The sequence below is a fragment of the Peromyscus leucopus genome, chromosome 8a (genome assembly GCF_004664715.2).
Source record: "Peromyscus leucopus breed LL Stock chromosome 8a, UCI_PerLeu_2.1, whole genome shotgun sequence".
In the NCBI taxonomy this organism is placed as follows: Eukaryota; Metazoa; Chordata; class Mammalia; order Rodentia; family Cricetidae; genus Peromyscus; species Peromyscus leucopus.
Genome location: NC_051085.1, coordinates 15,477,536 through 15,501,586, shown reverse-complemented (window position 1 = coordinate 15,501,586; position 24,051 = coordinate 15,477,536). Strand labels below are relative to the sequence as shown.

General features: G+C 41.7%; 1 protein-coding gene across 1 annotated transcript in view; it reads left to right on the top strand.

Annotated features, from left to right (window-relative positions):
• The window catches only part of Ros1 (ROS proto-oncogene 1, receptor tyrosine kinase), a 124,722-nt gene that overhangs the window by 85,979 nt on the left and 14,692 nt on the right, over positions 1–24,051 (top strand). Inside the window, 8 exon segments of the mRNA XM_037200364.1 lie at positions 2,456–2,624; positions 3,931–4,048; positions 7,613–7,803; positions 11,502–11,585; positions 15,423–15,558; positions 16,894–17,056; positions 20,003–20,067; positions 20,969–21,098. Of these exon segments, the coding sequence (XP_037056259.1) occupies positions 2,456–2,624; positions 3,931–4,048; positions 7,613–7,803; positions 11,502–11,585; positions 15,423–15,558; positions 16,894–17,056; positions 20,003–20,067; positions 20,969–21,098 (1,056 nt within the window).

Here is a 24,051-nt window from a genome sequence, read left to right as displayed (position 1 = left end):
CTTGTTTGTTTTGAGACAAGGTCTTTCTTATATAGTCCAGGCTGGTCTTGAATTCTTTATAGAGGGGAAGATAACCCATGACCTTGAACTTCTGATTCTTCTCTCTTACCTTCTGCATGGTAGGATTAAGATGTGCACCACCACACCTAGATTATGATGCCAATAATCAAACCCAGAGCTTTGAGGCTTTGAGTATAATAAGTAGACACTTTACCAACTTAGCTACATCCCAGCCTGCACGCTAATTTTTGAATTTATATCTCCAATAATTTTTTTTCATAGATTTTTTAAAATACCTCAAAAGTGTATAGAAACAGAAAATACTCAACTTAAAATCAGGGGGAAATAATTTTACTTTGGCTTGTTCTCATAGAAGCCCGTTAAACAGTAGTTTCCCTTCATTTTTGTTCTCTCCTGGAACTATGTATTCCTGAAGTTCTGATCTGTAAAGTACTGTAGGCTAGACATGCTCCATAACTGCGCAAATAACTAGACAATCTCTCTGGGGTAGCCTGCACCCCTGCACTTGTTAACTTCTGACAAGTGGAAGGTTCTGACTCCCTGTGATTTTTCTGGGATAGCCCACAATAGCTGCCAAGTTGGTGGTCTGCCCAGAACATTCACTACTGCAGCGAGGCTGATCTGCTGCCAGTTTTCCAGTAAGGACTCTTGGTAAACATCTCCCCTGCACTTTAGGAGCTCTGCTGATTTCTAGATGCTGTAGAATGCGGAGTCCACTCATCTAGTCACTAAAGGTAAACTATATACCATATCACTAAGAAGGCAGGACCTGACTGGCTAAAGTTTTTAGCTGGGAATAATCTCTCTCTCTCTCCCTCTCTCCCTCCTTCTCTCCTTCTCTCTCTCTTTCCTTTCTCCCTCTTACACACACACACACACACACACACACACACACACACACACACACACACAACTCAGTTCAAGTACATAATGCACATTGAATCATCTGTTTCGTTAAGCCATTTCATTATGTCTCAGTGGGATGGACGTGTTCATGAGTTTAGTGCAGCCATTGCCTTGAATAGCAGTTCTCCTTCTCACAGCTTCATTGCCTCTGTCCTTCCCACCCCCCCATTGTCCTTTGCAACATGGGGTTCTGCTCCCCGAAATTACGAGAAGACATTCCTAACTAATAGAGACTAATGTGAAGTGCCTATCTGATGACATCACTTGACCTCACGAGGGCTGAATGAAAAAGGAGATGCAGAGGAAAGTTTATTTATGGAAACTGACCTTCTTAGGAAACGCTACCAAGGAAAAGACACGATGAACTCTTGACAGAAAGCCACATCTTTGTCTTTTCTATTTGTATAAAAAAAACCACTGGCCATGCTCAAGTAATGATTTTTAAGGACCTAAATAGAAAGATTTTTAAAAAATAATTCCACAGAGTAAAAAGCTTCACGTAGCTGAACTTAGAGACTCTCTGTTGTCTAAAGCGGGGTGGAAGCAGGATTTCCTGTATCTAACTAACACCCAATGTTGCTGCAGAGAATCTGTGCAATGGTGGGTGGGAGTTTCCCTCCTTGGAGGACTCAGGGTTCCCAGGAATGACTGTAAAGCATGGCTGGCACATAGCCGAAGATGGCATTAGAAGAAAATTCCAAATGTTTTGGTTTGTTTGTGGGTTTCAACTAAGAATCAAAACACACAAGGTTATGGTTTTGAAGTGAGCAGTCCCTTGAACTGAGGCTATCCTTGTAGCGGTAACGCCCGCGTTACCGATAACCGTTCACCATTCGACGAAGGCTGCGATTAAAAAATAGAGAAAAAGACAGCGATATCCGTACGATTGATGTCGAATGCGTTATTGAAAGAGGAAGAAACTTAAATACGTACAGCTTACAGCACAAATGGAGGAACGGAGGGCAGAAGTTCGCTGTCAAGGTCCACATTCAGACCAATGTTCTATATTCTTGCATCTAATAGTTAACGCCAAAATGCAGGATACACAACAAGGAACTTCCTAAGCATTCAGAAGGGTGGATACCGCAGGAATCTGAATAGGAGGACATCTGATCAAGTCAAGCAAGCAAGGCTGCAGCCACTCCATCGGGGGGGGGCTAGGCCATGTGCCAAATCCTCACTTTCCTTCATCCTTGTTCCTCCTCTGTGACTTCCATTCTTAGCCATCCTGCCTTAGTATTCGAGTCTGCATTCCCAGAGAGCAGCATGTCTCAGCTCTGAATCTTCCCCATTGTATGGAGTCAGGTGTGCTCTGCCTTGCACTTACGTTAGAAGGGGTCCATCATCTAATTATAACCGAATATGAACAACAGTGGCACCATGCATTTTGAGAGTAGTGTTTGGAACTAAACACACATGAAGAGTTTCTTAGGTTTAACATAAATAATTCTTTTTTAAGTGTTAATCAAGTTCTGTGTCCACAATTTTCTGAAAAGAATAAAAATCTTGGTTATACTTCTTTTTCTAGTGGAAATATAATGAGTTTTACCACGTCGAAGCTTCATGCAGCCAAGGTCCAGTTTATGTCTGTAACATCGCAGACCTACAGCCTTATACTCCCTATAACGTCCGAGTGGTGGTGGTCTATATGACGGGAGAAAATAGCTCCTCGAGCCCAGAGAGCTTCAAGACAAAAGGTGAGTTTAGCATCCTCCTTGAGCAATGCAGACATCTCTTCTTTCTTCTCATCTTTTAATTCCACCAGTCCAATTCTAGAAGCACAGAAGCTTTCTTTAAAAAAGGTTATATCCACTTTCAGTTTATGTACGTTAGTGTTTTGTCTGAGTGTACATATGTACACTGCCTGAGTACCTGGTGCAGTTACCAAGTACCAGAGTTAGCAGAAGACGATGTTGGCTCTCCTGGATCTGTAACTGGAGTTACAGGTGACCATGAGTTACCATGTGAGTGCTGGGAACAGAACCTGGGTCCTCTGAATGACTAGCAAATGTTCTTAACCTCTGGGTCATCTCACATGTTTTGCTGAAAGAGTCATTATGACTGTGCCGCTAGCATAGCAGAATGCATTGAAGAGCCAGTTGTTACAGAGAGGAGCAAGAGCCTATTGGGTTGGGTTTGCAGGATCCTGAGATGGGCAAAACAATTTCTTCTTTCAGTTTTCTGATATCCTGTCTGGCTATGTTGTGTTTTGCAACAAGAACTATATAAAATGGGGTAGCTGAGTGCTCAAGAAACACTTAGAAAATAACTTCTATTAGTCTGAATGCTACAATGGAAAACCGAGCAAAATCAAAGCCTGCCCATTTCTTCAGCTAGCATGCTGGGCACCACAACTCCAGATTGATTCCTGGAAGGATGGAAGGCAAAATGCTCTAAAACTGTGATGGCTTTTACATGTGTACTTATCGATTATTTTGTATCAAGATGAAATACATGATTAATCTTTCCACCGACTAGCCAACTCATCACTAATGAAAGCTTCAGATACTCACTTAAAAAATATGTGCCTCAGGGCTATGTAAGTTCCCAAACCTGAGTTCAACCTACACCAAAAATCTGGATGTGGCAGAGCATTTGTGATCCCAGAGCTATGCAGGAAGAGACTGGTGGCTCTCTGGGACTCCTTGGTCAGCTAGCCTAGCCCATGAATGAGCACCAGACCAAGAAAGACCCTCTTTAATGTGGGTGATGCCTGAAAACCTAAACTTAAGGTTGATCTCTGGCATCCATATACATAAGCACATGTACACACACACACACACACACACACACACACACACACACACACACACAAAACAGAAACAGAGAGAGAGAGAGAGAGAGAGAGAGAGAGAGAGAGAGAGAGAGAGAGAGAGGAACTTTGTATAAGAATATTTCTTTAAGACATTTCTCTTTCTTCAGCGTATCCCAGAGAAAGATAGCCAATGTCAAACATTTTATACTTCTAACATGTCAGTGAATTCTCTTTTTATCCCCATGAAGCTGGAGTCCCAAGCAAACCAGGCATTCCTAAATTACTAGAAGGGAGTAAAAATTCAATCCAGTGGGAAAAAGCTGAAGATAATGGAAGCAGACTGATGTACTATATCCTTGAGATCAGGTACGTATCGAGTGATGCTTAATGTACCACAGAGAGATAAGCAGGTGATTACAAGGTGGTCAAAATAATTTTGTCAAAGTACATTTATATAGAAAGATGAATCTTTAGGGACTTTTATGTTTCACTATGTTCTTTGCTCATTTCCTATCATCAGCTTTGACCTTCTAAAGATAAAACACACTACATCATTCTCAGAAATCTGCCACTGCTCATTCAAACATCACAGAAACCACTCCATCTCATAGTTCATGCGCTGATATTTACTTAATATCCACTCTGCTTAAGAAGCCGAGCCAATGTTTGGTATCAGATGATAAACACATGTAAATTTCCGATACACACACACACACACACACACACACACACACACACACAAAGTTAAATGTTCTCAGATGAGAACTGGCAAAAAGCTATTTATTTTTTCAGAATCTAAATCTAGGGAGAGGCCTGAAATGATGAGAAGTCAATAGGTATGTGGGCTTCTCTATCTCTCTGAGGTTAACAGTTTGAGTGTGTTTCCAGAGACCGAGAATGTGCTGTTGACTAAAAGCAGCAGCTGAGAAGCACGGGAACCCTCAGACCCAGCCAGTCTGAGGAGCTCATTGAGGGAACTGGCCCAAAGGGAACGACTTCATGCCAGGCCGAGGGGAGAGTTCCAAATTCCAAAGACACTCCCCTCACGGGACTATGAAGCCATCTCTTAAGAGGCTCCAAGGACAAAAGTCATCTCCATAATTATAGTCCTGGCAACTTGAGCTTTAGATCTATTTTTGCTTCATCTCACTCTGGCATCCCCAGAACCTCAGAAAATTTCCTGCTCACATTAGAAAATTCTCTTGGCTAGCCTTTCTGTTGAAACCTTCAGGAAATAGTTTTGTCACTGTTTTTCATGCACGGTAAAGTATGTTCTCAGTAGAACTGTCTTGGTGGCCTGTGACTCTAATGGTGTATATCATCCAGGTCACAGCGTTATTCTTACTAGGACCACTTAGTGTGCTCCTCTGAGTAAGACCTTAAGTGTGTAATTTCCCCTTGCCTTGGGTCTCTAATACTGTACTGAAATATCAACACTATAGAACAAGAGGAAGTATTGTCACTAAGTCAACTCTTGGGAAAGGTAGACTAGTTAGTCTAATTGGTTAGTCTAATTCTAGTTAAATGCTATTCTTTATTTTAAGTGCCCCCTCCAGTACTGGAGACTGAAACTAGAGCACGCTAATCAAGAACTCTACCACTGAATTACATGACAAGCCTCTCTAACTTCTTGAGATCAGGCCTCACTAAGTTGTCCAGACTGGCTTGACCTTGCTCTCTGGTCTGGTTATGGTGTGAACTTGTGATCTTTTTGCCTTAGCTTTTAGAGTAGTGGGAAAAGTACACCAATTTGGCAACTTAAAGCCACAGAAATTTCCTCTTACAGTTCAGCTGGCTAGAAATCTGACATCAGGCTGGGCGTTGGTGGCTCACACCTTTAACCCCAGCACTGGGGAGGCAGAGGCACACAGATCTCTGAGTTTGAAGTCAACCTGGTCTATAGAGTGAGTTCCAGGACAGCCAGGGCTACATAGAGAAACCCTGTCTCGAAAACAAAACAAAACAAAACAAGACATGCATACAAATAAATCTGACATAAGGGTGTAAGGAGGACCACACTGCCTTCTAACTCTTAGGGAAGACTCCTTTTCAACCTTGTCTTGGCTTCGTGTACTGGGCCCGATACCCTTGGTGTTGTTTGACTTGTATATGTATTTCAGCTCCAGCATCACATGCTCTCTTTTATGTATCTGGGCTCCCCTTTCCCTTTTCTGAAAGGTCACTAGGCATTGGACTATGCCATGCCTTCATTTAGTATATTTTTATCTTAATGTAACATGTGCCACGACCTTATTTCTAGTCAAGTTCACATGCATAGATTTCCAGTATAGGAGGATGTTACTCATTCCAGTTACCAACCATGCTTAGACCCTCACTGGTTTGCTGCTCCTGAAGCTTAAGTTTTCTTCCTTGTGAAATTGGGTTGTTGTGAAGACACCATGAAAGGAAAGACATGGTGAACTCCACTGTTGCATTGTGATTATCTGATGTTTCCTTTGCCTGTGTCCTTCAGTGGCTGTGGAGAACCACTTCCCTCATTCCCAGGGGCCTCTATGGTTTAAAATCAAAGTTACCTTATTAAACAATGAAATTGCCAATACCCTGAGGTTTCTTAAAGTATAAAAAGAGAATATCATAATCATTTGATCGGGGTGGCCCCTGGAGATGCCTTATTCCTGGGAATAGTTGTGACTAATACCGCTGCCCCATGGCATTCCCTGGCCTCCTGGGGCTCAGTTCTCATTCCCTAGTTGTTTCTCAAGGACAGTTATCCAGTTAGTGGGAACACAGCTAGTTTCTATGCTGTACCCCTAGAACGGCTGTGACCTGAGAAGTTACAGACCCACAGTGTTCCTCCTTGCCAGAGAAGACCTTGAACTTGCCTTTGGTCAATGATGCTCTTAAAAGCCATTCCAGGTTCATCTTTTGAACTCAGTTATTGTACTACTTCCATGTTTCATACGGAGATCAGTGTGGACTGGCTTGAGGGGAGCATGGGCCAATGTAAAAGCAAGTGATGAATCTTAAAATCTCATATATACCGATAACTTTGATGGCCGAACTATCTGTCTCTAATCAACTTATTGAAGTACTATAATTTCATCCTTTCTATTTTAAATCTATATTATATCTACATATGACATAAATCAATTATAAGTGACACAGGAGACTGAAAAATTAAAAAGAAATGTAAGCCAAGTGTGGTATTTATGTCTGTAATCCAAGAACTTAAGGGGCAAAAGGAGTGGCAGATCATATGTTCAAGGCCATCCTGGGTGCATTAATAGCTCTGTTTCAAAAACCCAGCTAACCAACCGAACAAATAAAAAGACTAGGGAGATGGCTCAGTGGGTAAGAGTACTTACTGTGCAGTCATGAGGACCCGAGTTTGAATCCCCAGAACCCGTATAAAAAGCCAGGTGTGGCTGTGTGCATGCCCATGGCAGCAGCACTATGATGGGTGGAGATGGGAAGAGCTCTGCGGCTTGCTGGCTACCAGTGTGCCTTCAGATTAACTGAGAGACCCTGTTGCAGGGGAGTGTGATAAATCAGGATGCCCAACGTTTTCCTGTCGCCTCCCCAACGCATGCAGGGCTGTGTACACACATGTGCATATACGCCACATATACACGCAGGAAAGAAATAAAAAAAGGAAAAAAGTGCACACTTTCTAGCTAGAGAAAATGTGAGGTGTGTTTGATTATGTGTTCGAAGCTCAGCAATTTCCTGCATTTTAGACAGTAGGAAGAGGGTCTTCAGCTTTCTCTCTGCCATTGATTATTCCTTACTCTTTTGATGGATTGACTTGGTTTGCTCATTAATCGCTAAGACTTTGGTAAATGTGCTTTGTTCTGTGGCGAATCATACAACAGGAGTAAGGTCAAGCATGTGATAAGCAACGAGAGACTAGAAATAGCACATTGTCGTATGTATTGTAGGTGACTATTAATCTGCTGTCTTCTTTTGCAGAAAGGGCATTTCTAATGATTCACAGAACCAGAGTTTAAGGTGGAAGATGGCGTTTAACGGGACCTGCAGTAGCATTTGCACGTGGAAGTCCAAAAACCTGAAAGGAACATTTCAGTTCAGAACAGTAGCTGTAAATAACATTGGGTTTGGAGAATATAGTGGAATCAGTGAGGATATTACATTAGTGGAAGGTATGTTAACATATCTGTCTACATATTAGTTTGTTATATAAACATCTAGTGCCAAAGATAGATATATTCTTTCTTTTCTTTTTTCTTGTTTTCCTTCTTTCCTTTTTTCCTTCTTTCCTTCCTTCCTTCTTTCTTTCTTTCTTTTTCTTTTTTTTTTTTTTTTTTTTTTTTTTTGAGACAGGGTTTCTCTATGTAGCTTCGGAGCCTTTCCTGGAACTCGCTTTACATGTAGCCCAGGCTGGTCTTGAACTCACAGAGATCTGCCTGGCTATGCCTTCCAAGTACTGGGATGAAAGGTGTGCTCCACCATTGCCCAGCAATGTATTCTTAATATTAGCCACACATATGATTGCTGAATAACCTATCATACAAACAATTGAAGGGTCCAGCTTATCTGGTGTATTTTTTTTTTTCCTTTTTGGTTTTTCGAGACAGGGTTTCTCGGTGTAGCTTTGCTCCTTTCCTGGAACTCACTCTGTAGCCCAGGCTGGCCTCAAATTCACAGAGATTTGCCTCTGCCTCCTGAGTGCTGGGGTTAAAGACAAGCGCCATCACTGCCCAGCTATCTGGTATATTCTTAAAGCATCATTCTTATCTTGTTACTTTGCTTCTCAGTAATAAGCAGCCACTCTGAATGTCTATGACCCCAATACCATGCTCTTTCACGGACTTCCAAGATTGCTCATAATATGGCCTTTAGTCTGTTTAGCCATAATATCTACTTCCTAGTACTCTCTCTTACATATTAGGCTTTGAACTATTTTTTTTTTTTTTTACTTTCTGTGTCTTTCCTTCTAGCTATGTAGCTGTCAATCACAAATCCCCCTCCTCCCTCATACCCCCCCCCCCTTTCCTTCTTATCTAGCTGTTCCTATGTGCATCCTACTTTACCTTATGCATTATCTTTCTAAACACCCAGTGTTCCACTTTGCTTCCTGTTGCCATGACAAAACACTGACCAGAATCGACTTGAGGATGAAAGGGTTTATTTGACTTATAGGTTATAGCACATTGTCAAGGGAGGCCAAGGCAGGAACTCAAGATGGGAACCTAGAGGTAGGAACTGAAGCCAAAATCACAGTTTAAGGCCTTGATTTTGGCTCACATCCACATGGCTATCTTTCTTACGTATCCTGGGCCAAGCTGCCTGGAGTTGGTACCACCAGTCGGCTGGGCCATCCTATATTAACCAGAAATCAAAAGATGCCCCACAGACATATTCATAGGCATTTGACAGAGGCAATTATTCAACTGTGAGTGCCTCTTCCCACTCTTCAATGGATTTTGAAGAGAAACATATCAATTTCTCTTTTTAAAAAATTACATTTATTTCTTCGTGTATGTGTGTGCCTGGGCATTTGCCTTCCACAGTAATGCATGTGCATGTAGAGAATAACTTTTAAGAGTTGGTTCTCTCCTACCATATGGGTCACAGGAATCAAATTCAAACTGCCAGGCTTGGTGGCAAACGCCTTTACCCAATGAGCCGTCTTGCTGGCCCATCATCTTAATTTCTCACTGAGGGGTTCCCACATTTCTATTTCCACACCGGCTTTCTTGATTCACGGTATGTTTTCTTGTCTGTGCCCTCAGCTTGACCACACTGCCGACAATTCAGCTGAACACAAGCTTGATACTTTGCCCCTCACTGAATGATGTAAGATGGTTCCATTGACCGATTTCAGTGTGGCATGTGAAGCCTCCTGGGACTTGCCCCACAGTGGTTCATTTTCCTAGCATTTGTCCCTGTGATATAGCTTTCATAATTACGACCTTGGCCTTGTATTTCCTGCAGCCTAAAAGCCTGGCCTGCACTATCTGCCATGTATCCCTTAACCTGGGGTTTCCTTTTTTGTCATTGGTATTGTTTAAATGATTTTTTTCCTGAGTAGATTGCATCTTGGTCTTTATTCTTGTACAATATCACTAGAACCTGTAGGTCTTTGCTTTCTTATTGCATTTGTTCTAAGTGTTACTTTTCATACATGAACTGTAGTAATTATAGTAGATTTGAGTCTCAATTTATATCAAGTATGTAGGAAGTAGCATCTTGATTTATGTACTTCAACAAAAGCAGATTCTAATTATGTGGTCTGTCCTCATTTGATTTCTGAAAGTTTTTTCTTATTCTTTTCCTTTGTGTGTACGCATACACACACTGTGGGAATCAAATCCCACTTACATGCAAAGTAAGTGCTCTGTCACTGAGTTACATATTCAGCAATGATAGGGGATTTAATCCCACTCATTTCTTTTATTTCTAGATTCTTATTAGCATATGTTAATTATAAATACGAATAGGCTTCATTGTGACATTTTCACACAAATATATAATATGTTTTGATCATAGTCACCCCATTACCTTCTCTCATCCCCTTCCTACTCACTAGCCTTTCATTTGAAGGCCTAACTTAAATGAACCCATTGTTATGCATAATTGATATACCTTAGGCAAAAATGAATTATTTGCATTTTATACATACATTCACATAAAACATCAGTCATTCTAGGTCATCGAGATGGTACTTGCCGCCAAGTGTGATGACCTGAGTTTGTTCCCTGGAATCCCCACAATAAAAGAAGAAAACCATTTCCCATAAGCTGTTTGCTGACCTCCAAATCTGTGCCCAGGCAGGCCAATACATGCACATACACAAACATGCAACACACACACACACACACACACACACACACACACACACACACACACACAAATACATAAGTAAAAAAAAATGCAATGAAAAAGTGTCCAGGAGAGCTAGCTCAGCAGATTAGAGCATTTATTCGTGTAGAGGACCTCGATTTGATTTCGAGCACCCACATGGTAGCTCACAGCTATCTGTAACTCCAGATTCCCCAGGGATTTGATGTCCTCTTCTGGCTTCCACAGTAACTCCATGATGTGGTGCACAGATATACATGAGGGCAAGACACTCATCCACATAAAATTAAACACAGATCTGCCATCATTCTTATTTACATTATAGTCAGTTAGTTAATGCTTGCCTAGATATTTTCTGAGAAGAGCCAAGAAGCAAATGGTTTAGGTTTTGCAAGTTATGTCTGCTCTCTGTAGCTACCTCTTCTTCTTCATCCCCCTCTTCCTCCTCTTTTTCACTCCCTCCCTTTTCTTTTAAAATAAAAAAAAATTTTAAAAATGTAAAAATTATCCTTAGCTCATGAGAAGTTTTAAATGCTGCATCCAGGTTTGTCCCACAGGCTGGGGTTTGCCACGCTGGGGTCTGCACCCCTGTTTCCTCTGCAAACAGCCTGCCCAAGACATTCCACCACATTTCCATGTTGGTAGTCCTTAGATGAACGTCTGTGGAATTAAATGGGTATGGAGATATAAGGGGAAATAATAAATCTCCGTTATTTTTTTTAAATATGTGAAGATAAAGACCCCCTTTGTCCTGAATTCCTTAAAAAGAAGCACACAGGTTTTCTTAGTCATCGTAAAACAGGTTGGGTGGGTTGTTCCAGTGAAATGATGAAGTAACAAAAGGAACAGCAACTTTCTCCTGGGTCCAAACTCTCAACATGGTTGCTTTCCAAACTGCCCTGCTCAACTACTGGCTTGTAGAAACCTCAGAGGAGCAGGCTCCTGATGACCAGTGTGTTCATGCTTGGGAAGAAATGGGACAATTTAGCTTTTTTTATGTATGCGAATTAATTTCTTTTCCCATTTATATCCTTAGATGGTTTTTGGATAACAGAAACAAGTTTTATACTTACTATCATAGTTGGGATATTTCTGGTTGCTGCAGTCCCACTGACCATTGGTGAGTAGTATAGATTCTACAAGCAGGTAATAAATTGTTTATTAGATCATACTGACTGATTTATCTTTCAGTTTATCTCATTTCCTACATGAAACACAACCTGATGAAATCAGTTAATAAAGTTCACAGCATTGCCCTGGGCTGTCTTTTCATAGCTACTAACTTCTATGATTTTTTTTAACGTCATGAGATGCATTAGTTTTCTTTCATGTAAAGGTTTATTTTGGCTCATAGTTTTGAAGGTGCTGGTTCAGGATCAAGTGGCCCTGTTGCTCTGGGTGTTGGCAGCCCTTCATGGCAGGGGTATGATGTAGTAATGTCTTCTCACAGCTAAGAACAGCAGAGAAAGAGAAAGGAGCTGGGGTCCAACCATCATCTTCAAGAATATGTCCCCAGTGACTTCCCATTAGGCCCTAACCTCTGCATTCCACAATTTCAAACTAGAGACTAAGGCTTTACACCTTTGAAGAATATATATTCTGGACACAAACCACAGCATGGGGCAGCAACCCCATGGCATATACATCAGTATATACATTTGATGGTATACTTAAGATGCAATTGTTTGTGTGAGGCCACTCTATTTTAGCTTTCTGTAAAAGAGCACTTGTTTCTGATAGGCTATTGCAAGTGTTCTGTGGCTCGTAGGCTAGAATATAAATAAAAGAGAAGTAACCAAAGACACAAAAACAGTGTGGGATTAGTGGGAGGCCAGTGAGAGTCACTAGTTGGGATGGCTTTGGTCCCCGGGCAGACAGCTCAGTTTGGAATGAATGGTGCCTCTCACAGGAGACCCATTTCTGACCTATGGGACTTACTCTTGCTTTCTGACAACTGACAGGTTTACTCAAAATCCCTGCTCATTTACAAAGGATCGAAAAACAGCAGAATTACACCAGATAGCCATTTCCCATTATTTATCTTATGCTAATACGATAGTTCTTAAAGCTCTACCCCTTTTTAATGTTTATTTTAATTATGATTAAAAACACAGAAAACCCAAAGTAGATGAGAAGAAATTGGGCCTGGAGGATTGCTACCATGATCACACATTCTGGCTTGTTACTGTTGTGTAATACACGTCAACATCACATTTGTTCAGCTCCCATGTGACTTTTGGGTTTGGGTTATAAGATGTATGAGCTTCACATCTACTGCTGATACCAAGAATGCCATTCCCCAGGATCATAAGAAGGGCATGATACCAATCCCAGCACATATTCAGGAAACTGCGACTTGTGTTTATAACTAAGAGAAAGGTACAGAGAAAGGCAAGGAAGAACTATGAATAGAATACAAGGGCTCAATCCCTCTGGAAAAATAAAGCTACCATTTAATTAAGTTTTCCCAATCATTATTCTTTCTCCAGAGTGACTGGAGGTAAAAGGTCTCAGACAACGCTTTGAACTTGAACTGAGGTTTCACTTAAAAAAAAAAAAATGCCACCCCGATAACACATGGGACTCCTCTAGCTAAGTGGGGAAGCTAAACGTTTCAGTGGAGCCTGCTCGGCTTTTAACCTGTGGTTCCAGGGAGTCTGTGCATCGCACAGCTGATGTTTGTGCCACTAAAGCCAGTCCAGAGTGACTCGTCTGACTGCGGTATATTTGGCAGTTGGCGTATAGGCTTGACTGCTTGTCTGCTTCCCGCTGGGAGGCGTGTTCCGTGAGGGACCCTTCACCTCACCTCTGCTTGCCAACTTTCTCCACCACCACTGCTTGAACCTCTGACTCTAGCTGGTGAAAATGAGAGCATCTCAATGTTTTGTGTGCTTTCGAGACATCCTGTGGATAGCTGAACTTTCTCAGGACTGAAAGGTCTTTATTGTGTTTGGAATTTGTGGATTTGGGGGAGTCGCCAAGCTAATTTAGTTCTTGCTTCTGTTAGTAGTGCATGTGGTTCTACCAGTAGGAATGTGTGAGTCCATGAGAAAAGACTTAAGTTACGAAAATAACGAAAAGTAGCAACTCCTTAGAAATTGCATTGTTCTGAGGGCTCTGTAAAATTGAAACAAAGGCTTAAAAATAAATACTGGCAGCCTCTGGGTTGGTGAGATGCCATATCTGATATGAACCTCGTGCCAGGGAAAGAGGGGAAGAAGTTGTAAACTGTAATCAGTGGCCTCAGGAGACTGTCCTTTAATAATGGAGGCGAGACATACCTATGTGAGAAGATGAAATAGGATGCTATAAGTGACATGAAGTGTAGGTGAGAGCGTCATGGAAGAGCACCGACAGCCACAGCTGGCCTTTTAGGGTCACTGGGAGAGATAAGCAGGCTGTGCAGAAGAATGAGGTGATGTCTGTCGCTTCGGATGCAGGCGTGAGAACAAGCGAGGCTTAGAAAAAAGTGCTTTGGTAAAGGGTGCTGGCCATGCTCCCGTGTGGCCCCTCAGGTGGAATGTCACGAGTGAAACTCTAATGTCTTAGATATGCAAGGAACTACGAGAGAGAAGGTTGCTTTTTGTTGATTGTTTTTGTTTTGAGACAGAGCTGACTAATTGTAGGACAGGCTTATCTGGAGTTACTGCTCCTGCTCCCTCAGCCTCCAAAGCTCAAATCTCAGTAATCATTTCCAAAGCATTTTTTTTTGATGATTTTGATCCCTGAATCAATATACGACACAAATAGATGATCTTCCTGACATAATTGTATTTTGATTTTTATCAAAGAATGTTTTCTTAACATTATAAAGGCTGAGCATAGTGTGAAAAGGGGGGCATACAAATCACTCATGATTCTACAAGCAGACAGGACCAATGCTGTTGTTTATCACAGTGATTTTTCTGCAGACGTATATGAACAACAGGTGTACATTATTTTGTATGTATCTCTGTCTCTGTATTGCAGTGAAAAGGCATCAACAAAGTTGAGCTTTCATTTCAAGGAGTCCACCCAGGTAGCATGTGGGACTCCTTCAACTCTGGGAAAGCTAAACATTTCAGAGGAGTTCTAGGATTTTAACCAGTGGTTCCAGAATCTAAGTATCACAGAGCTGTGTTCTCTCTCTCTTTCTGTGAGTGTGTGCATGAGTATGTGAGTGCATTTGTGCATGTGTGTGCACTTGTGTGTGTATGTGTGAGAGAGCATGTGTCTATGTGGAGGCCAGGGGTCAATGTTGGAAGCCTTTTTCTAACCCTATCCACTTGAATTTTTTGAGACAGTCTGTAGCTGAGCGTGGAGCTCACTGATCAGCTGAGCTGGCTGGCTAGCTGGTCCCCAAGATCTGCCTGTCACTGACCTCTACCCCCAACACTGGGGTTACATGTATGTGCTGCTACCCCCAGCTTTTACAGGGGTGCTGGTGGTCTGAACCCAGGTCTTCATGCTTGTACTTTTGTCCACTGAGTCATCTTCCCAGCTCAGACAGACACATTTGTGCCATATTCACCACACTGAAAAGGCTGGGCAGAGCCCAACCGAAAAGGTTTAAAATGTGCCATTGTGTTGGAAGTGTTCGTTCAGGTCTACTGGAGCACAATGGGAATGTCTGGATGCAGAAGGAAGTCTGCTTCATTAACAATTATTTTGCAAGTTTGGGAACTGAGTTTGATTCTAGCTTACAGTTAATTTTGAAAGGTGCATTTTAATAAAATACTTCAAAATTTATTTGTAGTAGTAGGAAATATAGTGAATTTTATGACTGAAAGTGTATGAATTGTGTGGGTTTTATATGGAATTTTACCAAGATTTAGTTAAACAATTTTTTACAGGAATATTTTTAAATCATGTTATTCTGTCAGCAGGGTATGCATACATATGTGTGTTTAAAACACACTAACATCTTTTTTAAGAGGGAAAAAAGCTATAATTAGTAAATTGTCTGTTTTCTTTATAGTCTGGCATAGGAGCTTGAAAAATCGCAAAGCGTCCAAGGAGGAGCTCTCAGTTCTCAACGAAGACGACAAAGAGTTGGCGGACCTGCGAGGTCTGGCGGCTGGAGTGGGCCTGGCTAATGCCTGCTATGCAGTACAGTACGTGACCCATGCCATCTTCTCGGATCCCGAGTGTGGACCCAGCAACAAGGGTGTCCGCACACCTCACATTTCCCAGGGATCTTCGGGTATCACCGTCGGCAACGTTTGCTTCTAGTCTCATACGTGGCTTGGGAGAAATGGTGGCGTATGTGGTTATACTATAAGAGAAATACAAATCCATTGCCTTCCATTATTTAATCACGTGATTAAAAAGCCCAGCTTAAGAAGGATGTATCACTTTGAAAAGAATGAATGACTGAGAAGGGAGAAATTCTAGAGGTCTTGCATGTACCTTCACATTCTGTCATGGACACCATATGATGATCGCCCACAGTGTCTCTGTAAGACAGATGAGTTTTAAACTTTCATTATCATTATAATTAAGGAAAATAATTTTGTATTTCTTTGCATGAGACACTATGTCATGCTCTCTGTTAAAAGAATCTTAGGGGGTCATAGGCCTTGCTTGCTGAAATCTACAAACAGGATTTAAAACAGATACAGAAATGAACCAAACCAGCTCTTCAGAGGAGATTTTTGTTTGTTTGTTTTTAGAAAACACTGTGTATCTGATATTTAAGATTCTTTCTGGAGCTAGTGAGGTGGCTCAGTGGTTAAGAGCATTGACTGCTCTTCCAGAGGACCCAGGCTCAATTTCCAGCACCCACATGGCAACTTACAACCGTTTGTAACTCCACTTCCCGGAGGATCTGACGCTCTCTCTCACACACAAACAGACATGCAGGTGAAACATCACCAATGCACGTAAAATAAAAATAAATAAATCATTAAAAAAATTTTAGCTAAAAAAAAAAAAACCCTCAAAGTGTACTTGATTTAGATTAAGCACCAATGCTGTAATATTCCAAGGTGAAGACTGGCCTTTTGAAGGCTAATGTGGTGGTGGAGCTGGTTTTTTCAGTCATAGTAAATCCCGTTTGTCATGGAAGCAGGTACGTGAGTCAGGTGAAGGGAAATCTCCAGGGCCCAGCTGCTTTTGTCGCTAATTTCTTCATCTGCAGCAGTTTTTCATGAATCTGCAACCCAGAGAATTTCATAACCGCTCATTTTGATAGAGGCAGCTGCAACAGAAACCTCAGGGAAGTCTTCACCTTCATGCTCCTGTAGAAATCATGGTGTTCAGAAGTAAAGCAACATACTTTGTGTAAAGACTGATAGAATAGCAAAAGCATAGGAACATAAAATTCCTCACTACCATATTGGAACGCACAGTGCTGCCAAGCACTGAGGTTGCTCCATTTCTTTCAAACACAAATGCAGAAACCTAAGTGAGGTCCTCAGGGAGAACACACACATATGGTTGTTTTACAGTACTCTTCCAACCCAAGAAGAGATCGAGAGTCTTCCCGCCTTTCCTCGGGAACAGCTGAGCCTGCGCCTGTTGCTGGGGAGTGGAGCTTTTGGAGAAGTGTACGAAGGCACAGCCGTGGACATCCTGGGAGCGGGCAGTGGCGAAATCAAAGTGGCAGTGAAGGTGATGTGTGTCCCTGAACCCCGTCCTGCACATGACTGTAACATCCAGAGCGAGCGGTGGAGAAGAGGCCTCCTAGAACCGTTAGCACGGTGCACTGTATGTCTCCAAACGGGTTTTCAGTCTGCTTACTAACAAAGACGTGATAGGAGTTAAAGGTGATGAACAGGCTAGTGTCCTGGATTTGTCCATTATCCAATGCATATATAAATCAAAGCATCACACTGTATAGCAAAATCAGGTACAGAGAGTATGTCAACTAAAAAAAATAAGAAATTTGGGGCTGGAGAGTTGGCTCGGTGGTTCAGAGTGCTTGTTGCTCTTGCAGAGGACTTGGGTTTGGTTCCCAGCACCCACACACAGTGGTTCGCAAGCATCCATCTGTAACTCCAGTACCAAGGGATCCCAACTACTTCTTCTGACCTCCAATGGCAGGCACCAGGCACACATGTCATGCACATACATACATGCAGGCAAAAGCATTCACATAAAATAAAATAAACACACCTTTAAAAAGTAAGTTAAATTTAATAATGGCAGAATGTAGAAGTCTGTCATTAGCTACAAAAGCCAGCCATTATTTTCACCATTTCTAACGGGCTTTTTAAAGGAGAATATATCCAGGGCTTATGTTACTACTAAAGCTATTAATTAGGTAAAAACCTAGTGGAGTTTTACTTCCCACTGAAAATACTCTAAGACGGGGCTAGAGATAATAGCTCAATTTGTAGAGTCCTCGCCCAGTACTTCAAAGGGGGCTTGATCCTCAGCACAACATAAAACAAGGGGTAATGTGCATGCCTGTATTCCCAACATTGGGAGGAAGAAGTAGGAGAATCAAGTTCAAAGTCATTCTTGGTTACATACAGATTCAGAGGCCAGCATGAACTATAAGAGATACTGTCTCAAAACAACAATAACAATATACTTTACATGAACTAGAATTGTACAATAAATTTCAGGAACTAGGTGAGGACTTAGCATATTTTCTCAAACTTACTGCCCATGTGGCTCTGTTTTAACCTTTGAATTCTGCCCCTGAAGCTCAAACAACTTTAGTAAATATTTAAACAAACAAGTATTTCCACTAAACATTACTTACAAACATTGAAGTTTGAATTTTCTATGTCATGAAATACTGTTCTCTTCCTGACTTCTCCACTATTTAGGAGCATAGAGGCTGGTTTCAGACTGTGATGTGTAGAAATAGGTGACAGAACATAGAGTCTGTGTAGACACAGGTAAGACAAAGGTGACATGACATAGAGTCTGTGTAGACACAGGTGACGGAACATAGAGTCTGTGTAGACACAGGTGACGGAACATAGAGTCTGTGTAGACACAGGTGACGGAACATAGAGTCTGTGTAGACACAGGTGACAGGAACATAGAGTCTGTGTAGACACAGGTGACGGAGTCTGTGTAGACACAGGTGACAGAACATAGAGTCTGTGTAGACACAGGTGACAGAACATAGAGTCTGTATAGAACAGGTGAAAAAAAAAAACATAGAGTCTGTATAGACACAGGTGACGGAACATAGAGTCTGTGTAGACACAGGTGACAGAACATAGAGTCTGTGTAGACACAGGTGACAGACTGCATCTGCTCACAGGCTGTGGTTGCCATTGTGCATTTGATGCATTTTAAAGAAATACAACATATGCTCTCATGATCTGGTAACACTTCTTTTTGATAGAGGGCTGAGCAATTTCATATACTTAAATAATATCTTGGTCTGTACTTAATGGAGATTTTTGCTTTAGGGATGGCCAATCTATGTTGCCAAAATTCTTTCCTTTTCCAAATGATAGACTTGAAAAGTCCTGTAACTTTCTCTGGGCCTATTAAGCATGTATGTATGTATGTATATATGTATGTATGTATGTATGTATCTATCTATCTATCTATCATCTTCTCACATGCTAAGAGGACTGTTGGCCTAGGCATACTTGTGGTAGGTGAGAGTGCCCATTTCTAAAATCCTTTCCACTTGGTTCTTGCTCTTTGCCTCATAACAGCAATGTGAGTGCCAAGAATTAGGTAGGTATCACCTCCTCACTCAGACCAGGGAGAGGAGGTAGGAAGGTCTACATGTATGATTCAGGAAGGCGAAAGTTTCCTATAAATCTCTCCACTGCATCAGTTTCTCAATTAGGTTTTGTTAGCTGGAACTGAGACATGGGACTTAGGACAAAGAGATTAGAGAGTTTTAGAATAGATTTTGAAGATTAATTTGCAACTATTGACTAGTAAAGGACAACATTCCTCCAAAAAATGAAGCAGGGAGTAATTGCAGGTAAAGTGGGAAAGTTGATACTGAGAAGAAAATCTGAAAAGATGCTGGCCCATTGAGTGTCCAAATTAGTGTGTCTTTACATTTTTCTATATTTCTGTATATGGAAAGGGCTCAACCATTAAGAGCACTGGCTGCTCTTCTTGGAGATCCAGTTTTGATTCCCATAACTCACATGGCCATTCACATCCATCTGTAACTGTCATCCCAGGAGATCCAATACTCTCTTCTGGCTTCCACAGGCACTGTGAACATGTGATGTACCCACACAGATACATGCAAAGAACCATACACATTAAATAAATAATAAATTAATTAAAACACACAAAATAAAATAATCCCATATTTCAGAGGTACCTTACATGTTTGTTCCTCAATCCCTTATCTGGCAGACTGAGATATTCTTGATTAAACAGTAGCAATTATGGAAGTTTTAGAGACCACACACCCCACCAGCAGGGGATTTACAGATCATATGCAATGCTGTAACTGTGATTTAGTTCCAGATATCGGATTAGATATGTCCACCAAACAAACAAAACAACAAAGAAGACAAAAAAAATCAATAAAATATTGTTTCCATTATCTGCTCAGCTCCTGTAATCCACTGGGCTCCTAGTGTCTGATTGCTGACCTGCCTCCTTTTCTCACAGACCTTAAAGAAGGGCTCGACAGACCAGGAGAAGATTGAGTTCTTGAAGGAGGCACACCTGATGAGGTAGGTATTAGCACAGCTCATGCAGTCATTTTCTCTGATGGGTGTGAATAGAAAGCTTTTATTTCTCTGTGTTGGATTTTTAGCATCCCAATGACCAGGTAATTCTGAAACTAAGCGTGAACAAAAACTTTCAAAGGAAATACATCTTTAGTATTAGGTATTCTCTAGAAACCAATCTAAGGAGCCTGGGTAGGTAGTTCCCAGGCAAAAGATCCTCCCATCTCTTATCTTTAGTTAGGACTCTATTCTGCAAGTAAATTCTGAAGCTCTTTTGCTTTTAAAATGTACCTATTCTTAATGAGGGACAATGAGTCAATCAGACCCAGGAAGAATGTTCTTTTATGAGTTCTGATGTTATCAAGAATATCTCTTACCCAGAAAACTTGTCATCAAGGTTTCCGTCTGCAGCAGCCATGAGAACTGCTCAAGGACATCTCAAGGAGAAGCGGGAGGCAGAGGCTCCCAGGAAGTCAAGCTGGGTCCTCTGATTAGGCCGGGGCTTACCCACTCAATGAGGCTCAAACCTGAAGATCTGAGTTGTTTCCCTAAAAGGGAGAGGATATACGTCGTAATTGTGATGACACAGACATGCTTCCAAACATCTTTTGAAGAAAATTGCTTTCTTTCCCAATCATCAAACCCCCATAATGAGAAACATTATTTCTTCTAAAGCCTCTTCTATTTTACTCAGATGCTCTGGCCACTAGGGGTTGCCATGTTCCCTCCTTAAGGCTAGCATACAGATGGGCTCTTAGGAAAGGAAGCTTTCTTTACTCAGAGGAAGTCAGTGAGTGCTTGGAAAGGACACTTTGGGTAAGGAACTGCTCTGTTCCATGAGGACCCCCGCTGGGACCGCTGTCCCTGTCAGGTCGTCCAGCTAGTGTCTTTTTTCACCTTTCAGCAAGTTTAATCACCCCAACATTTTGAAGCAGCTGGGAGTCTGTCTGCTGAGTGAGCCCCAGTACATTATCCTGGAACTGATGGAAGGAGGAGACCTTCTGAGCTACCTGCGAAAAGCCAGGGGGACGACGGTAGGTGGTGGGGTCTGCTGTATTGACTTTGGAAAGCATCCTGCTAGGCTCGCCTGTTGATTGTCTTCAAGTTCAACGTGCAGTCGCTCCGGCTGGTGGGAGAAGCTTTGAAGGTGGCTATGGAAAGAAAGTGTTTCTTCTTTCCATGTTAGATTAGGGTGTTGGAACCCTGAGCTAATATTTGAACCTGGTTTTAGTACTGAATGAAAAAACAGACCTCTTGTAAACAAAGGCACACCCCTAGTAAGGATTGTGTGGAATTAGAAATGCATATCTCTTAATTTCATCTACTCCGTCTATCCCAAACTCTATTTTCAGTCTTGAAGTATAGTAAAGTTTATAGTTGGATCTGCTGACCTTGATCTTGCTAGGCTGAGCTATTCTTCAGGATGATAGAGCTATTTGAATTTTTAAAAAAATTTTTATTTTTCCCTGTTACTGAAAATAGATTTTTTTTTTGGTCACATAATATATGTCCTGATTATGGTTTCCCCTCCCTCTGTTCCTCCCAGTTCCTTCCTACCTTCCCTCCCATCCAGATCCACTCCCTGTCCGTCTCTCATTAGAAAACAAACAGACTTCTAAGGGATGATTAAAATAAAATAAAACAAAAACTGACAGGTCAGAATTGGACAAAACAAAAGAGTCAAAAGAACTCAGAAGGAGAAGAGTAAAAATAAAGGTCCGAAAATCAAACATAGATGTAGAGACTGACTTGTTCCCACACTCAGGACTCCCACAAAAACACTATATATGCAAATGACCTGTAGGGTAAAAGAGAGGAAAGAGAAAAAAAAAACAGATAAATTAAGAAAAGAATCCCTGAGATGATGTTATAAGACAAGGGACCTCCAAAGATGCTGTTGAATTTGTTTTCCATTGGCCATCTATGCTGGGCATGTGGCCTAAGAGTGGTTTGTCTCCCCAGTGAGAGTCCCTTGAAGAAAAGTAAACTTTGATTCTCAATCGGTTATCAATTGGAGATAGCATCTCCATTATGGGTGGGGGCACGTGTCTACTTCCCCTTTCGGCTCTAGGACCCCATCTGGCGCAGACCCTCTGCCTGCTGTCTCAGCCTCTGTGAATCCGTATGTGCGTCGATCTGTTGACTTAGAGGCCTTATTTTCTCGGTGTCCTCCATTGGCATCACAAACTCATTTGGGCTGACACAAGACTCTTGACTTCATGTCTCCTCTCTCTTCTGTCTACTCAGCGTCTGGTTTGCAGACTGTTGCTCTTGCTCTAAAGGAACTTGTCGCATGGCATGTTACTAATAGCATATGGGAAATTTCAAAGTTCCTGCACGGAGGCCATAGTTACACATCCTGTGTGTCTTTCTGTGCCATTCATGTAAGGGAGAGAGCAGAAAGATCATTTAGAGTGGCTTAGAGGATTCATCGGTGGAGCATGGAGTAAGGACAGTGATTTCCACTTTGAGAGAACTGGGAGGACCACCTGGAAGATATTTAGGACAAAATCAAGGCAGGAGATTAACAGTAACAACTGTTTTTTTTTTTCATTGAGTGATTAACATTTGTAGGGACAGACCTTGACCAGGGTTTAAGATGACAGTTGTTTAGCAAGATATGACAAATGGCACCAGCATCTAATGTTATGGAGGCTACATATGGGGTGATGGGGTGTCCCAACTTGTTACAAGGGATAAGAGACATGGTGAGGGATTCAGGCAGGCCGGTGGTAGGCAGCATCATGGAAACCTTATCGGAAGGGAACGGGGTGTTAGTTACCAGCATGAAGTTTAAGAGAGTCATAAAGTGCTTACAAGTAAAGTGGGGTTTTCCCATAGCAAAGTAGAGTTATGTTCACACAGCAGCTAGCTAGCCAGTCAGGATACCGGCAGGATTCAGACATAGGCCACGACATAGGTACCTAGTGGACCTGAGTCAGACTTTGGAAGGGGTGTGATTAAGTGCTTGTTATATATAAGCAGTGCTACACATCTGATTTTCAATCTTGAAAGATCAGTTGTACTGTGTTCATTTTACATATAAGAAAATGCCTACTTAAAGTAAATTCAAAGAATTAGCAGCAGAACTATAATTTCTCATCTATAGATATAATGTATCACCATGAGTACTTGTATATTTTCCTCATGAGTTATTACCATCCTAATAAAGACTCCTTTAGAGCAGCCGGCCAGAACCTGGTGAATCAGCCACAGATAGTGTTGCATGGGGCCTTGGTGGTGTTCCATCCCAGAATATGAAGACAACCTCCATTTCTATGATGTGAGCAAGGCGGTGGGGTAGCGCGTGGTAGCACCTTTGCATGAGTAATTGACAGACTGTAAGGCTGCATGGGTTCAGGAGTCATTTGAGATGCTCAGTGAGGGATGTGGTCGATATCAAGAATAAGGGTCTAGTCTAGTGAGGAAACAGCAGGAAAAAAAGCGAGGAGGGTTGAAAAACACAGAGCAGATCTAAGGAAGTACAAATAGTCCAGAAAAACTGAAGCGCAGCCTCTGAGAGGAGAGGCGAAGGGGGAATTAATGGGCAGATAGAGCCTGATGCAGCCCGGGGCCGCCATGAGCCTGTGCCCAACCTCTGATAATGGGTTCTACAGGAAGTTAGGGGCAACAAGGGAGCTAATGAAAAGACAAGAGGCTGAACACACAGGAAGTCTTTGACTACATCAGATTAGGGCTGAGAAAGGACCCAGGTAATTGCAGGGATATGAAAAGGCTCAGTGTATGACTATGGCCTCCAGGCAGGAACTTTGAATTTTCTCCATATGCTACTAATAAAAATTTTGACCGTCTTTTCTCCCCCACTAGAATCCCTTTCAATGAGCATAAGCTCATCTATATTTCTGTTGGCACTTATAGATGAAAAAAAAAAGTACTCTGGAAAGATAGTTTTCCTAACAATTTACAGGGTGGGAGGTTCTATGTGAACAAGCCCATTGTCCTGACTAACGTAATCAAAGGCCATTG